Source organism: Triticum dicoccoides, chromosome 1B (genome assembly GCF_002162155.2).
Source record: "Triticum dicoccoides isolate Atlit2015 ecotype Zavitan chromosome 1B, WEW_v2.0, whole genome shotgun sequence".
NCBI classification, from domain to species: Eukaryota; Viridiplantae; Streptophyta; class Magnoliopsida; order Poales; family Poaceae; genus Triticum; species Triticum dicoccoides.
The window spans coordinates 202,562,753-202,580,720 of NC_041381.1; the positions used below are offsets into that span (position 1 = coordinate 202,562,753).

Here is a 17,968-nt window from a genome sequence, read left to right on the forward strand (position 1 = left end):
CTCACCTCGAGTGCGCATGTACGAAGAGAGAGAAGCCGAGCTTGATCGGCAGGACAATCTGGACGGCCTGGAGGAGGAGCGCAATGTCACGAAGGCCCATTCCGCATTCTACCAACAGCAGGCTCGGTGATATCAAATCAGGGAAGTACGGGCAAAGACTTATAATGTCGGTGAACTCATTTTATGCCTACTAGACAAGAAAAAGGACAAGCTCAAGCCCAAATGGGAGGGTGATGACCCACAAGTATAGGGGATCTATCCTAGTCCTTTCGATAAGTAAGAGTGTCGAACCCAACGAGGAGCAAAAGGAAATGATAAGCGGTTTCAGTAAGGTTTTCTCTGCAAGCACTAAAATAGTAGGTGATAGATAGTTTTGTGATAAGATAAATAGTAACGAGCAAAAGTAAATAAAGTAAATAAAGTGCAGCAAGGTGGCCCAATCCTTTATGTAGCAAAGGATAAGCTTGGACAAACTCTAATAATGAAGAAGGAGCTCCCGAGGACACATTGGGAATTATCGTCAAGCTAGTTTTCATCACGTTCATAAGATTCACGTTCGGTACTTTGATAATTTGATATGTGGGTGGACCGGCACTTGGGTACTGCCCTAACATGGACAAGCATCCCACTTATGATTAACCCCTATTGCAAGCATCCGCAACTACAAAAAGGAGTATTAAGGTAAACCTAACCATAGCATTAAACATATGGGTCCATATCAACCCCTAATGAAGCAACACATAAACTAGGGTTTAAGCTTCTGTCACTCTAGCAACCCATCATCTACTTATTACTCCCCTATGCCTTCCTATAGGCCCAAATAATGGTGAAGTGTCATGTAGTTGACGTTCACATAACACCACTAGAGAAGAGACAACATACATCTCATCAAAATATGAAACGAATACCAAATTCACATGACTACTAATAGCAAGACTTCACCCATGTCCTCAGGAACAAACATAACTACTTGCAAAGCATATTCATGTTCATAATCAGAGGGGTAATAATATGCATAAAGGATCTGAACATCTGATCTTCCACCAAGTAAACCAAATAGCATCAACTACAAGGAGTAATCAACACTACTAGCAACCCACAGGTACCAATTTGTGGTTTTGATACAAGATTGGATTGGATACAAGAGATGAACTAGGGTTTTGAGATGAGATGGTGCTGGTGAAGATGTTGATGGAGATTGACCCCCTCCCGATGAGAGGATCATTGGTGATGACGTTGGTGATGATTTCCCCCTCCCGGAGGGAAGTGTCCCCGGCAGAACAGCTCCGCCAAAGCCCTAGATTGATTCCGCCAAGGTTCCGCCTCGTGGCGGCGGAGTTTCGTCCCGTAAGCTTTCCCACAATTTTTTCCAAGTGAAAACCCTTCATATAGCAGAAGATGGCAGCCGGAAGCCCACCAGGGGGCCCAGGAGATAGGGGGCGCCCTACAGGGGGGGCGTGCCCCCCTGTCTCCTGGACAGGGTGTGGGCCGCCTAGCATATTTCTTTTGCCCAATAATTCTTATTAAATCTGAAAAGTTGTTTCATGGAGTCTCAGGTCTTTTGGAGTTGTGCAGAATAGGTTTCCAACGTTTGCTCCTTTTCCAGCCAGAATTCCAGCTGCCGGCATTCCCCCTCTTCATGGTAAACCTTGTAAAATAAGGGAGAATAGCCATAAGTATTGAGATATAATGTGTAATAACAGCCCATAATGCAATAAATATTTATATAAAAGCATGATGCAAAATGGACGTATCAGAGGGCCCCTTCATTATAGATGAAGTTCTCACTTGAGGAGCCTATCGCCTTCGCAATGCTTAGGATAATCGCTTGGAACCAAACTCATGGAATGCTGCCTGGCTCCGGAGATTCTACGCCTAAGTTCGCACTTATACTTTTTTCCATCGTCCCTTCTTTTCTTCCTTTTCACCTTTTTCTTCCTTCTCGTTTTTATACAACTTCTCGCTCGTGTTCGGATAAACCGCACACCTTAGGGGCATACATCCTCAAATGTACATACCCCACAATACATGGGGGCTTCTTTTCACAGAAGCGTACTATCATTGTTATTTTTGAGCGTCAAGCTCACTGGATATATGTGTTGTCTACTCATATATGTCTTGTCTTCACCATTATATGCACCTTTATGACTTAAGTTTTTGCCAAGCTGGGTTGCCTGGCTCCTGTGCTTATACCATACGTTCCCGCTTGTTCGGCTAGGGCATAAAGGGAGCACCTCTGCGATTGTTACAGCCAGGTTATTCGGACGTGTACCTCAGACGGGTGAAGCCGAAAGCTAGCATTCTTAAGGGAATAATTGGTCGGCGGACAAAAGACGAACTGCCCTCCCAGCAATATAAGCCCCCAAATTATAGCGTGTACTGTGATTCTTAGCATTACAGCTTCGGCATGCACAAAAACGCATGCTGGCCCAGGGAGAGGAATTCTTAACGGAACTATTCTCTCTGGAAGATGTTTCTTAAGATCAAATGTAATATAACATAACTCCCCGAATACAACTTGTATGTTCAAGAAAATATGACCGGACTGCCTGGTTTCTGAACATACTTTGGTGTTTACCGATAGTATAATATCCCGAAACACTCCAAACCTCGGCTTTCAGAGGTCGAAGCAGAAAGTCTGCCATGACAATTGTTTTATAGTTCAGCTGGAGATAAGTCTGTTGATAAAAGTACATTGCTACTTCGACTCAAAAACTTCTTCCTCCTCTAGACTATCTAATAGGTTGTCTAGTTTGCAATCCTGTTGAGAAAACTTAGCAGCTATGTTTACTTGGTCGTACACTAAGCTAACAGGAATCTCGTGTCCATCTGGTCCCCGAGGTCCGAATGGGCCATATGATTCGGATCAAGTCTGGTGTATCGCGTTTTCACCATGGCCCAGGCCTCTCGTGCGCCTTCCCGATATGTTGATATCTTCCATAGCTCAAAACGGCGACAAGCTCCCTTGAATAAATTCACGGGCTCCTCCATACTTCCTGGAGGTGGATTGGATGGCCATAAAGCCTTAGCCATGTTCCTCATTGCTTTCCGAGCTCACTCGTGCACTTTGGATAGCTCTTGTAGGAGGTCGCCTTGAAATCCAGACACTTCTCCCTCGGGACGTCCGATCAGCACACCTACAGAAACGAACTTGTAAAATTTTCCATCAGGAGACCATGTGAAAGTCAGGTTAAAGAGCATACTAAATATGCCGCCTTTCAGCTTCCTGTTCTCCTTCAAAGCATCTGATAGTTGGGTCCTTAAATCCTTCAGTTCTTCGGCTTGCTTGATATTTGCATCTTGTAGTTTGTTCTTCTCATTAATGGTCAGTGTCAATACACGTTGACGAGCGGCTTCTTGCCCTTCGACATGTTGTTTGTCTGCTTGAGCAGCCCTTAGCCTCTCCTCCAGCTAATCTGTCGACCCTACCAATGAAACGATGCATATTCAAGCAACATCGTTGTAGGCACGGAATCTTATTACTGGGCTGCTATTGTACTTACCATCAGGTGCCTTCTTGGATTTCTTTAAATTTTCCAGTTCGGCGGTGGCAACAGTTAGCTTAGTCCGGCATTCTTCTAGCTCCTTGGATAATGTGTTATTTTTCTCCGTGAGTACTTGAGGATGTAACGACCCTTCAATCAGTTGGGCCAACTACTTCAAGACTCAGGGGCTGCTGGCATATGATTATTGAATCTACACAAAAAGTCCTTACCCGCATATCCTTTGAAAGTTGGTGAGTGGCTCCAGCAAGTCCATCCCGAGCAGCTCGGATGTAAGCATCCGCTGAGCTGAAAGCGTTGAATGCCTTTTTGGTGAAATTTGGGTCACGCATAGCCGCCCTCCGCCGCCAATGATTCATCGCACTCTCCACTTCAGAGTTGGTGACGGAGACATTATCCGAATCCTCTGGGAGATGAAAATCCAGCATTGCTCCCACATCCCCTTCAGTCCTTGTGGCAGGGTTCGGGGCCAGATTAGCCTGCGCATGGCCGGCTAGGTCTTCGGATACAGTCCAGCGTACACTCCTCCTGCGATATGGCACAGCAGGAAACGTCATTGTTCGATCTATCCACTGAGTGCGTGTTAAAGAATTATACCTCTTTGATGAAGGAGAGGGCCTGACAGTATCATCATTTGCCTTTCTTTTCAAAGTCGTGCCCTGTGCGAGTGTCGCCTTCTTAGAAGATGCCTTTGCCGCAGTAAGATGGGATGAGTGTCGCCCCTTGGGAGCACGATACAGTGCGGCAGGTGAGTCGCAAGGGGAAAACTCTTTTTGAGGGGGTGTCTCCTGTGTACTTACATGGGAGGAGGGGACAAGGCCGGGGTAATTGGCTATAATGGCTACTTTCGTGCCGTCGTAGCTCGCCTGATAAAAGACTCCTTCCTTCAATTCTATAAATATATTTGGATCCTCTTCAAATCCGGGATCTAGGTCTCGATTATGGTTCTCCGGCTATGGAGCGGGGTTGTAGATCCCTGCGACGACCTTTCTCCATTTCTATTAAAGGTAGCCGGATTAAATTCGACTAAGCTTAATTAAAGAAAAAGATTGAGTGAGGCCTATGACTGAAAACTTACCCAATCAATGGGGTTATACATGGATAAACCTTCTCAGCATTTAAGGCGAGTGAAGTCTTCCTTCTCCCCTTTGTAAAGATCAGCCAACATGGCAGCCAACGCGGAAAAATTGTCCGGACCCTTGCACCCACAGCGTGATTCGTCGTCCTCCCCGTTGTAATGCCACATTGGAAGCCTTCTGAATTGAAGTGGCTGGACGCATCGCATTATTGAATTCGCCATTACCTCAACTATAGACAGTCCAGAGTGGGCGAGTATTCTGATCTTGCTCACTAGCCTCTTAATCTCCGTGTTGTCTTCTTCCTCAAAGCTTCGGGGATGCCAACTGGCGTGCTTCTTTAAGGGAGCAGTGGAAAATTCGGGAAGACCTTGCCGGATTGGGTCCGGGAGAACAACATCTTCAATGTAGAACCATTCCGAGGGCCACTCTTCAGATGCCTTCTTCGGAGTGCCGGACAGGTATCCTGTTCCGGCTATGCGCCATACTTCGGCGCCGCCCACCTCGAATATGGATCCCTCTTGGGAGCAGGGGACGAGGCAGAAATATTTCCTCCATAACTCGAAATTGGCCTCGCAGCCTAGGAACAGCTCGCAAAGAACAACGAAGCCTGCAATGTGCAGGATGAAGCCCGGTGTGAGATTGTGCAGTTGGAGGCCATAATACTCCAGAAGACCTCTAAGGAAAGGATGAATCAGAAATCCCACGCCTCTCAGCAGGAAAGAAACAAAGCACACCTGTTCCCCTTTAGTAGGATTGGGGAAGTTCTCCGTCAGGATTTCGCCGTTGATGGAAGTTAATCCCGCCCGAACGAGGACTAGATCCGAGGGAGGGAGATATCCCTGTGTCTGAAACTTGGTCAACTGGGCATGGGATATCGAGCAGCTCTCACAATCGCCTTTTTTAGGACCGTGGGGGCGCGAGGAAGAATTAGGAGCGCCAGCCTTATTTTGATGGATTCCTATGGCAAGCTCTAAGGATTTTTGCCTGGTGGGGAATGGTATCTGAGATTCAATCTCTTTGAATAGACGCCTTCCCTATATGGACAAGGGGTTACTTGCGAAAATTCTTAGACCCTTCGTATTTGTTCGACACGTGGAGGTCGAGGCGACGGCGGCATAGAAGCTGAAGGCTATGGTATTTAATATAAAAGCCGAGCTATACGAAGTACAATGGAGAACCCGCCTTGCAAAGCCGAAGACATGAAGCCGGATATAATGCCGTCATTGAAGGCAAGTTCGGGGGCTACTAAGGGAGTCCTGGATTATGGGGTCCTCGGGGAGCCAGCCTATGTGATATGGGTCGGGCTGATGGGCCGTGAAGATACAAGAAAGAAGGCCTTCTCTCGTGTCCGGATGGGACTCTCCTTCGCGTGGGTGACAAGCTTGGCATCCGTATGTGTAGTTTCCTTCCTCTGTAAACCGACTTTGTACAACCCTAGTCCCCTCCGGTGTCCATGTAAACCAGAGGGTTTAGTCCATAGAGGCAGTCACAATCATACAGGCTAGATAGGGTTTAGCCATCACGATCTCAAGGTAGATCAACTCTTGTAACTCATATACTCATCAAAGTCAATCAAGCAGAAAGTAGGGTAGTACCTCCATTAAGAGGGACCTAACCTGGGTAAACATTGTGTCCCCTGCCTCCTGTTACCTTTGATCCTTAGATGCACAGTTCGGGACCCCCTACCCGAGATCGGCCGGTTTTAACACCGACAATGGACAAGACCCAACTGTTAGCATAGCATATGGTCGTTCAGTTTATTGCTACTGCTTTCTTAATGTCAAATACATGTTTCTTAGACCATGAGATCAAGCAACTCCCGGATTCCGGGGGAATACCTTGTGTGCTATCAAACATCACAACATAACTAGGTGATCATAAAGATGCTCTACAGGTATCTCCAAAGATGTCTATTGAGTTGGCGTGAATCGAGATTGGGATTTGTCACTCCATATGACGGAGAGGTATCTCTGGGCCCTCTTGCTAATACACATCACAAGAAGCTTGCAAGCAAAGTTACTAAGGAGTTAGTTGCAAGATGATGTATTATGGAACAAGTAAAGAGACTTGCCGGTAACGAGACTGAACTAGGTACAGAGATACCGACGATCGAATCTCGGGCAAGTAACATACCGACAGACAAAGGGAATTACGCGTGTTGTCATAAAGGTTCAACCGATAAAAGATCTTCATGGAATATGTAGGAATCAGTATGGGCATCTAGGTCCCACTATTGGTTATTGATCGGAGAGGTGTCTCGGTCATGACTACATAATTCCCGAACCCACAGGGTCGCACGCTTAACGTTCGTTGATGCTAGAGCAGTATTGGGATATTTGATGAGTGGTAAAAAAATGTTGTTCGGAGTCCCGGATGATATCCCGAATGTCACGAGGAGGCTCAGAATGGTTGAGAGGTAAAGGTTTATATATGGGAAGTCATATTTTGGGTTCCGGAAAAAGGTGCAATTTTTTTGGTATTGTACCGGGAAGCTTCCAGAAGGTTCTGGAGGATTCCGGAGGGGTCCGGAAGTCCACAAGTGGGTACACCATGAACCAAGGGCTAGAATGGGTTGTGGGGAGGCGCCCTGGCCTTATTGGGCTAGGCGCACCAAGTCCTCAAAAGCCCATGTGGCTAGGGAAGGCAAAAAAGGAAGGAGTCCTAGTAGGAATAGGATTGGATTTGGAGTCCAAGCCCTCTCCCCCTTAGCTGTGCCCTAGGGCTTGGAGGGGCTGTTTCCCATGCCCCTCCACCTATATATAGAGGGGAGAGGGCGCCCCAAGATCACACACCAAGCCCTTGGCGCCCCTCTCTCTCCTGTTACTCCGTCGTTCCACCGCCTCGTCCCGGAGACGCTTAGCGAAGCACTGTTGGTGCTCCACCACCACCATCACCACCACGTCGTCGTCTTGGTTGTGATCCCATCTACTTCTACTCTCCCACTTGCTGGATCAAGGAGGAGACGTCATCGAGTGGCACGTGTGCTAAACTCAGAGGTGTTGTCCGTTCAGCACTAGATCGGTTGGATCGTGATCGGATCGCGAAGAGTACGACTACACCAACCGCGTTGATAAATGCTTCCGCTTAGCGATCTACAAGGGTATGTAGATGCTCTCCCCTCTCGTAGCTATGCATCTTCATAGATAGATCTTGCGTGTGCGTAGAAAATTTTTTGTTTTCCATGCAACGTTTCCCAACAGGAGCACCTCCTCGGCGTACTGTGCCTAATGAAGAAGAAAAATACCTGATCGGAGCATGTATGCCAAGGAAGAATATTAGTGGCCCCAAATCCTTGAGAGCAACGGAGTCATGGAGCATCGTCGAGGATGTCGTGAGAATGATGTCATCAACATAATGTAGTAGATACGTGTCACCATGGTCCTGATGTAGTACGAAGAGAGAGGCGTCGCAGCGCGTCGCATAGAAGCTGAGAGCACAGAGACAGCCTGCAAACTTGGTGAACCAGGCGTGGGGTGCATCTTTCACACGTACAGTGAATTGGTCGAGAGCAACCTTCTTGAGAATAAAGTCAATATCGAGCTCGATATGTTTTTTGCATCGATTATAAACCGGTTTTTGTGTGAGGTAGACGGCAGAGACGTTGTCACAGTAGACAATCGTGGCATTGGCAACGTCGGAGGGGGCTCGTGAAGAAGTTGTCGTAGCCATCACCCAACAGCACTCCGCCATGGCGTGGGCCACAGCGCGGTATTTAGCCTCCGCGCTTGATCGCGAGACCATCAGTTATCTCTTCGAGGAACAGGAGATTGGTGTGCCACCGAGGACGACGCAATACCTGGAGGTAGAGCGACGGGTGTCGGGGCAACTGGCCCAATCCGCGTCTGTGTAGACGACACGGTCCGATGGTGGAGAGGCTCCATTGTGCGCCCGCAGCTAGCCGAGTGTGTTGTGAATGTAACGCAAGATGCGCTTGGACATTGCCAATGGGGTTGGTGCAGTGCATGGATGTGTAAGAAGACCTACTGCATGGCATAGGTGATGTCGGGTAGTGACAGCATCAGGTACTAAAGGGCGCCTGCAATGCTCTGGTAGAAGGATGCATCGGAGGCAAGAACGCCATCGAAAGCGGAGATCTTGAGTGGCCCTGGATCCTTGAGAGCAATGGAGACATGGAGCGACGTCGAGGATGCCGTGAGGATAACGTCATCAACATAAAGTATTAGATATGCATCACCATGGCCCTGATGTAGTACGAAGAGAGAGGCGTCAGAGCGCGTCGCATGGAAGCCGAGAGCATAGAGGCAGCCTGCAAACTTGGTGAACTAGGTGCAGAGTGCATCTTTCACACCGTATAGTGACTTGGTTAACAGACAAACGCCATCGGGGCAAGCTACATCAATAAATTCGGCCAGCTGCTGATAGTAGACATGTTCAGCGAGATCGTCATAAGGCTAGGCGTTCTTCACGTCTAGCTGGTGGACGGGCCATGAGCTTGCTACAGTGAGCTAGAGCACAAGGCAGATCGACGTGGGCTTGACGACTGGCGGACATGTGTCGGTGTAGTCAATCCCGGGGTGCTGAGAGAACCTGCACACCACCCAACAAGCTTTGTAGCGGTTGAGCGAGTCGTCGGGGTGCAGCTTGTAAGGAAACACTCATTTGTCGGAGATGACGTGGGCGTCGCACGGACGAGGAATGGGGCTTAGTATGTCCTACGCACATGTGTCTGCCGGCGTATATGGTTAGGATGTAGGTTGGCTTAATTGTAATTCTGCTGTAATAATAAAATTAATTACTTTTTCAGCTAATGGCTATTTATTTAAAAAATCATATAAAAAAGTCCAAAAACAACTATACAAATTGAGTTGTCCTGCGAGACACTATCGCATGGTCAAACATCGGTTCGGTTAGATTGTCCGTAGTGGGAGTAATTTCAGTAGTAACATAGGGATCAACTCGTCAAATTTGCTTATGGGGAGATGATTTAATGAGAGAGAGATGAATTGAGTAATGTAGCTAGTTACTCAGAGCATGGTTTATAGTACAGCCGGCTGATGGCTATATGATGTTTCCATGTCATCTATAGCTAACCTTATAGTTGACAAGTACTCCCTCCGTCTGAAAATACTTGTCGGAGAAATGGTTGTATCTAGACATATTTTAGTTTAAGATACATTCATTTTTATCCATTTCTTCAACAAGTATTTCCGGACGGAGGTAGTACAATAGTAAGATATGAAGATATACTACTTTATTAATACATGTACCACTTCCCATTCTCATATAGTGCATAGGAGTACGTGCTGCAGGTGGCTGTTATTCTGTAGTCGGCTTCTCTTCTATCTCTCCCCTCCATGTCAGCAGAAAAATAATATTTCAACTCTTGTAACCTGCTTACATAAGCTTATTGTACTTCTTCTCATAGTATGGATAACATCACACATACCAAGACAAGAAGTGTTATATAATACCACATATATATTAACCCCAATATAGAGGTAGTAATTTAGACCAGTAACATATATTACTAGTCTAAGTTACCCTCCACTAGAAACGGATCCTCTAACATAGAGAATGGAAGTCACGGTGCTACAATGTTAGCCTCGTGTAAAATGAAGAAGGAAAGTTAGGGGCTGTTAGGAGGTAGTTAGCAGGTTGTTTACAGTTGGTATTTGCTGTAGATATAAATAAGTAAATTAATTTTAATTTACTATCAATTTGTTTGTATGTAATTACTATAAATGTATACAGTAGATCATCAATTTGCAAATTAATTGAAATCGTTTTAGCGATGATCATATGGATGGATAGAAAGAAGAAAAGTCAGAGTACTGTAGCTTCTCTAACTTCCTTTCTCAATGTTAGAGGATCTGGTTACCTTCCCACACCATGCGCACTCAAGCATCTTAGATGCAGAAGCGGGGAAAAAAAATCTAATTTCGTTGATTATTTTTCTTTTTGCTGATTTTGACAAATTTACTGTGCATGCACGTGTAGATGAAAATTTACTGTGCATCCACGTGAAGATGAGCCCGTGTTATGCTATTCTCCGATCTCGGGAATGGCCCTCGATTTCATAGGCTGTACAGCTCGGTGCCGAATGGCAGTGTTTCAAGCATCAAAGCAAGCTAATACTACAATCACAATCATTATTAACTGAAATATCGCCACGCATCGATTCATGCCAAATTTTTAACCAACATAAAGAAAAATCACAATCAAGCGGATACATGACAATTCATATTCCTTGGCACGGTTGACACCAGGAGCAGAAGAGTTGATGAACAGCTGCCTTATATAAATAGTTTGTGTCATAGTGAGTATAAATACGTTCTGACATAATATTTATAATCTATAAGCAACAAACAAGAGGTAGTACCATCACAAATGGAAAAAAGAGAGAGAAAATCACAATGTACGCTGCAGGTTTCGTAGGCAAGGGTACTACTGTACTAACAAAGGGGCAATAATTTAGATAAAACTCCGTCTTCATCTACAACAACAACAAAAATCCCATCTAACCCCCTCCGGTATTTACACGAGGGGGGCAGATACTCTCCGGCGCAGATCAGCAGTTGACGCCACACTGCCCCATAGCGACGGCTTTCTGGGTATCGGATATGAAAGGGTCGATCTTCACCCACAGCAGGGAGAAGATGGAGGCGAGGAGGATGGACCAAACAATGACGATGGTTGGCGTGCGGTTCTGCTTCCCCATGAGACCCTTGAGGAAGGGGTAGAGATGGAGAATCACCCAGATTGAGAAGAAGAGCTTTCCGAAGAGTGGACCCCAGGACTGGTAACCGCTGTTGATGGCATATGATATGCCTGCCACCATGCCCACCAGGTTAATCACAAGGACGGTGGTCGGAGGGATGAGGAGACTCGTCCACTTGAACACATATAGCTCGGCAAAGTCGCCGTCCTCATCGTTTGCCTTCGATGTAACCGTGAAGTTGGTGTCGATCCCGGCCAACACCTTCAGCAGACCCTGGAACACTGCGAAAAGATGGGCAGATGTGCCACCAATAACCCAAAACTGCTCGTTCCTCCACCAGTCCTCGATGCCGACACCACTCCATCGGAGCTCCAATATACCCGTGGCAAAGATGGAGGCAAACATAAGAATAAAGAACATCCCAGCATAGTTACTGATCTGTGTATCAGAAGGGGAAAAAAAAGGATATGAGCATCAGAAGTTTTTCTGACACGAAGACACCTGATGGTAAGGGTTTTAGCAATGCAGAGATTTAACTAGAAGGAGAGACCTCTGCCGAAATATAAACTATGATCAGCCAAAACATTTTTCTCTCGTGGTCATTAACAACATATCAAGTGACATAATTCAGATAACAATAATGCAAAAGGGTTTCTTGTTACTAACCTCAGGAATGATAAATTTGTTGGTGAGGAGACAGATAGCAGGAAGCACACAATAGGCAATAAGTGGGAGGGATGTTATTGGATAAACAATGGTGTTGATGTAAGCCACCCTCTCCAGAAGTTTCAACCGCCCACCGTAATTGTACCAGATAGGACAATGTCTGCTAAACAGAATTTCAACTGACCCAAGAGCCCATCGGAGAACTTGATTAAGTCGGTCAGAGAGATTGATTGGCGCAGAACCCTTGAAACAAGGCCGTGGTGGCATGCAGTAGATTGATATCCATCCTCTTGCGTGCATTTTAAACCCAGTAAGAATATCTTCAGTAACTGAACCATAGATCCAGCCAATCTGAAACAACATAAAAGAAAATCTCACTTCCAGTTTCGTATCTCAGCATAGACTTAGAGAAAAGAATGAGGGAAACTATGACTCTCACACTAACCTCTTTTCCCCATTCGGTTTTGTCCTCATATCCACAGCTGATGACATGGATGGCTTCCTTTAGTAGGGAAGCTGGGTTCGTTGAAGGTGGTATGCCTCCTTGAGTCATAAAGGTGGATGCAGTAAATATAGGAGACTGACCAAATCGTTTCTCCAATCTCTTCTGGGACATAAGCATGGACCTTTCATCCTCATAACCTGATGAGATTCAGAAAGAGTGAGTGATTAGTTGAAGCAAGTCATAGCTCAGAATCTCAAGAACCAAAAGGAAGACTAAATAGAAGAACAATGTTGTAGGGATTCAATATATACAGCGCTTGTTTTCAGATGCCAAGAATAAATGTAAGATAAAAATTGCAAGCACATACCTTCTATACCCTCTTCTATATCGTCCATGTTGAAGATGGGAGCAGAAGACTCGGTTCTCTTCATCATACGGTTTTTGTTATCCATGTAGCTCTTGCTCTTTTTCTTTCTGCCACCGCAGCAGCTCTTGACAACAATGTTAGGTTCCAAATCAGCCTCAGTTAATACAGGATCATAGCCATACAAGGCCTGCCTATTGAAACAGCATCCTGTCCCGACATACATTGGACCCTGAATGCCATCTAAACCTTTCATGTTGATCTGCAAAGAGGAAAAGCATGTAAGAGACAAGAAAGTGCTGTCGTCATGATGAAAACAGACAGCACCAGACTTACATCAAAGAAAACTATGTTGCGATTAGCATATCGATCGTGCAAATCAATGCCGTCAAATCTTTGTGGAAATTGGACATAGCAAGTTTTCCTTCCTAGAGCAGGATCCATCATGAAGCACATTGCTTCTCTAAGAGCTTTGCTGCTATTGAAGTAGTGATCACAATCCACATTAAGAAGATAGGCACCATTTGTCAATACAGCAGATACGCGAATCTGCCAACCAGCAAAAGGTATGTAATCATACAATTAGCAACGAACCAGATAGAATCCAATGCAATGTACACAAGTAAATTTCCAGAAGAGAACGCATACCAGTGCATTCATTGCACCAGCCTTCTTGTGATGCTGGAAACCTGGTCTCTTTTCACGAGAGACATACACAAGCCGTGGCAACTCATTACCATCAGTGTCAAGGCCACCACTGTGCCCCAAGAACACCTGAATTCCACAAAAAGTAAGTTTAATACATAAGATTCAAATTAGGTTGACATTATTTTCAAGCGACAGCCGCATTGAAGTAAAAGGTACCTGAATCATGCCAGGATGATCCCTAGGGTTATTCCCAGGCCAAGCGGTGCCATCGGCCATGGTCCACCCCTCTTCAGGCACTTTTTGGGCTTTGGCAACAAGTGCATTGATTCGTATTTTAAATTCTTCATACTCTCTCTGAAACAAAGCATACCCCTAAGTTAATGTCCAAGCAGAATTTGGGGAAAGAGCAATCTAAGCATGTGGTTTGTAGCTTACCTTCATTGCTCGTCTTTCCTTCACAAAAGAAGGCTGGATTTTGTCCTTTAGGTAATCTATTTTTTGCTGAAAGTAAAACTCCGGGGCCCTTGGTTCAATGTTGTGCTTCTTGCAAAACGGAACCCACTTCCTAGCAAATTCTGCAGTTTCTGAGAGCGACTCAAATGTCAACATAGCCGAACCATCATCAGAAACATAGCATGACACTTTGTCGACAGGGTAATCCACAGCAAGAATGGACAGAACAGTATTTGCTGTGATCAGGGGAGGTTCCTTCAGTGGATCCACTGTACTGACAAAGATATCAATGGGACACAGCTGTGATGGCTCTCCCTCCCTATCATACCTGCAACATTAGATTACACACCTCAGGACACAATGTTAATGAAAGATGTCATGGTGCCAAAAATCATGAACAAATGTAGACCCATTTGTCGTAACCTACCTCAATGCAAGCCTGTCAAGGTATGTTTCACGGTTGATTGGATACCATTTTGGAAACTGGTCTAGAAGCCAAGACAAGGCGAACCAAATCTCACAGATAACAGACACTAGCCATAATCCATAAGCATCACGCACTGGATGAGTGACACGATACTGGAAGAAGAAGCACAGGATGATAAGTCGGAGAATGATCACTATCCGGTAAAGATTGAGCTGGTTTGCAGGAATAGGCACTATACGGCTCAGAGGTAGACGTGCATCATCAACCCTGCAAAGACAAAAGTACATATATCTCAGTTTCATTGAGTTATTTCCAATAGAACAACAAAGTGCAACAACACTACAGGTAAAGCATAGTCAAGAGAAAAATTATAGATCCTAATCAACTCAGAAACATAAAGTATCAGAATAGTCATTGATTATAATGGAGAAAGGTTATTTATACATTTGCATATCTTCGCCATTTGAGCCAGTTCCTTCCATGTCTCCTCCTCCTCTTGCATCTGGATATTTATTTGTCACCTGCATCATGTTTTTGTCCTGCTTAACCCTCCAGCTTTCAACTCTTTCCTTCCAGTCAACACTGTTAAGCCCATAGGAGTTCAAGTCTTTTGAAGGGTCCACAATCCTCACAGGAACTGATTCATAGTAGAGAAATGTTAATATTTTCATCAGATAAGCAGACAAATTCTCCAAAAGAAGCTATTTATGATAGATAAGAATATACCTGGGACACTTGGATCGACATAGCTTGATGTTGGGCTGCGGATAGAGTGGCGATCAGGGGAAGCATCAGGGATTTCACCGGAGATCTGGAAAAGATTTTCAATGTATTAATGCACAAGAGCAAGGGATTCTGAAGAAACAAGCTCAGCTTTCAAGAATGCATGAAAAAACCAAGTGTCTGAATGATAGGTATTTACCTGTTGTCCACTTGTCAGACGAGGAATACGATGATGAGGTTCATGGCGAGAGGATGAAGACAAATCAATGTCTTCTCCTTGACCCCGCAGCTGCCACTCTGGACCTTTGCCATTCCCTTGCTTATAGTTGAACTCATTGTCCAGGTCATCAACATCTTCTTCCTCCTCATCTCCCGGAACTCGGGGGCTACCTGAATTTTGTCAACAAGTGATGTATACATCAATTAGCATGATTTATAAACAAAAACATAAGAATATGAGGTGGATGGGTTTAATTTTATATGTCGAGCAACAAGCAACAATCAGTATACCACAACTTTGGCTCATATAAAGCAAGCAGAAAGCAGACTTCCATATGCAATTCTCATACAGATCACACAACAAATCAACATGTTGTATAGAAACAAACCTTTCAGCCTCTTGTATCTGGTCTTGCACTGAGGACAGCATTTGACCCCATCCTTGCGTTCATACTCATAGCAAGGGCGGCAGACCGGGAAGGCGCACTCATTGCAGGCGACAAAGACATCACCGGTGGCCGAAACACCAACAGTGTCACCACATATCTGGCAGCCCTGACCACCCGCGCCTTTTACCTCCTTACCCTGCATCAGTAAGATCAAAACAAGGTCAGCACACACCCGTGCGAAATTACACAGCTTGCTAGGAGACACAGCAATCGGGAATAGCATGAATTGCACGATGTTAAGGTAAGGTAGGCTGATCAGTGGATACTGAACATGGTCCCAATATATGGGTGAGGTCTGGAACAGATAATCCCCGTGTCATGAATGGCATGGCATTGAAAGGAAAAGTTTGTGGTTGTGGGTGTGGGTGTGTGGGTTGTGGGGGGTACGGATAACCCCGACGCTGAACATCTCCCAATTGCTCCACCGCTCGTCAATTCCTCACATGAACGGGGCCACCATTAACGGACAGGGGAAATGCGGCAAAACTACGAATCCAACGCACGAGCACCCCCATAGATTCATGCGTAATCGGGGAAAATTCGAGCTGTTACACCTAACACCGCAACCTAGATCCACCGACTCGCGTTTCGCACCAGATCCGCCGACGCGCGGACACGCGCACCGCATGAACGAGCCGTGACCAACAGAAATGGCGCCGACGAATTAAGGCACTGAGGCAGGCCGGAAGAGAGAGGGGGGGAGGCAAACGTACCGGGGCGGGCGCGTCGCCGTCGTGGCGGATCATGACGAACTCATTGCGATTGTGCGACCCCGCGACCATCCCCCGGTTGGACGCCATCTCCCCGCTCTCCGGCCGCCCTCACACCACACCGGCGGCGGTGACGAAGGCGAGAGAAAGAGTGGGGGCGGAAAGGCCGAGCTGCCGCTCTAGATCCGAGAGGAATCAGTGGAGATCGCCACCATTCCCGGATACCCCCGCGCGCGAGCTCTCTCTGAGCGCGCTTCTGCAATGCCGCTGCCGCCGCTGCTGCTCCTCCTCCTCCTCCACTCCTCCTATCTTGTCATGGCAAATAGAGAAAAAGGTGTCTCCTATTTCAGCTATTCCTGGAAGCCACCTTTGTGTCTGCGACTGTGCACAGCGTGGGAGCGATGGAGTGTAAACAGCGCAGCTGGCTCGGCTCGTGCTCTGCATTAAACTAACCCGTCTGGTAATCCGTTCTTGTCCCAATAATGGCGGTTGAGGCGCCGCTGTCAATGCCCGTCGGTGGCCTCTTTCTTTACTCCTCTGTTTCTGGTCTAACGAAATTTGATTGGGGCTCGGAATCTTCTTCCATCTCGTAGCTCCGTGCATGGAAAAGGATTTGAGATTTGTCGTCACATTTCAGCAACATTCATTCATTCATTTTGTGATAGTGGTAGTATATCGTCGGCGAGATGCATGGGAGCTCTCGGGTGCCAAGGCCCTTATATAATACTGCCTCCGTTCCAAAATAATTGTTTTTCTAGAGATTTCAACAAATGACTACATACGGAGCAAAATAAGTGAATCTACACTCTAAAATATGTCTATATACATCCGTATGTGGTAGTCTATTTGAAATCCTAAAAAGACAAATATTTAGGAACGGAAGGAGTACTAAAAATACTAAAGTTAGTATAAAATTTTAAAGTTAATACATGCGTAACGAGCTAATAGACTTGTCGCCATTCAAGAAACGATGTGCACCGAATTCTCACACTGGGAGCTCGAACATTTGAGCTCCGTCCTTTTTGCTTGGCACTGACTCCTTTCTAGTGGGAGCGCAGGCCACTCGGGTGGCATCCTTCTAGATGTCAAGGATACCACCTTTGAGGTAGGAAGCATGGACCGGGGCGAGTTCTTCTTCAGCATGGAGGTCTTTGAGCGGGCTATCAACTTTAAGTGGGAGATCATTGCCGTCTACGGACCTGCGGATCATAGCCGCTCTAAGGCCTTCCTCGCTGAGCTCCGCACGAAGGTCGCGGCCGCCCAGCTCCCGGTCGTGGTGGGTGGCGACTTTAACCTCATCCGGTCGGAGGAGGATAAGAGCAATAACTTGATCAACTTCCCCCGGATGCAAATGTTCAATGATTACATCGCGGACATGGGGCTCCGCGAGCTAGATCGAGTTGGTGCCAGGTTTACCTAGACCAATCGCCAAGCAGACCCGACCCGATCGGTCCTTGACAGGGTCTTCGCATCACCTGAGTAGGACATTCGTTGCCCCCTAGCGTCGCTCGGGGCGATTACTCGGATTGGTTCCGATCACGGCCCCCTCCTCCTCTCTTCTGAGAACGATCCCCCCCAGGCCCCCCGTTTCCGCTTTGAAACC

The 17,968-nt window shown here is 46.2% G+C and overlaps 1 protein-coding gene across 1 annotated transcript; it reads right to left on the reverse strand.

Moving 5' to 3' along the window:
* Positions 1–10,814: 10,814 nt before the first annotated feature.
* LOC119328372 (probable cellulose synthase A catalytic subunit 1 [UDP-forming]) lies at positions 10,815–16,768 on the reverse strand. Its single transcript, XM_037601370.1, has 14 exons — positions 16,369–16,768; positions 15,596–15,791; positions 15,187–15,377; positions 14,991–15,075; positions 14,709–14,901; positions 14,265–14,531; positions 13,820–14,165; positions 13,601–13,738; positions 13,385–13,510; positions 13,073–13,285; positions 12,740–12,998; positions 12,373–12,569; positions 11,928–12,278; positions 10,815–11,699 (listed from the first exon to the last, which is right to left on the reverse strand). The coding sequence occupies exons 1-14, from the start codon at positions 16,453–16,455 to the stop codon at positions 11,112–11,114; spliced, it is 3,237 nt and encodes a 1,078-aa protein (XP_037457267.1). The 5' UTR covers positions 16,456–16,768; the 3' UTR covers positions 10,815–11,111.
* Between the last annotated feature and the right edge of the window lie 1,200 nt (positions 16,769–17,968).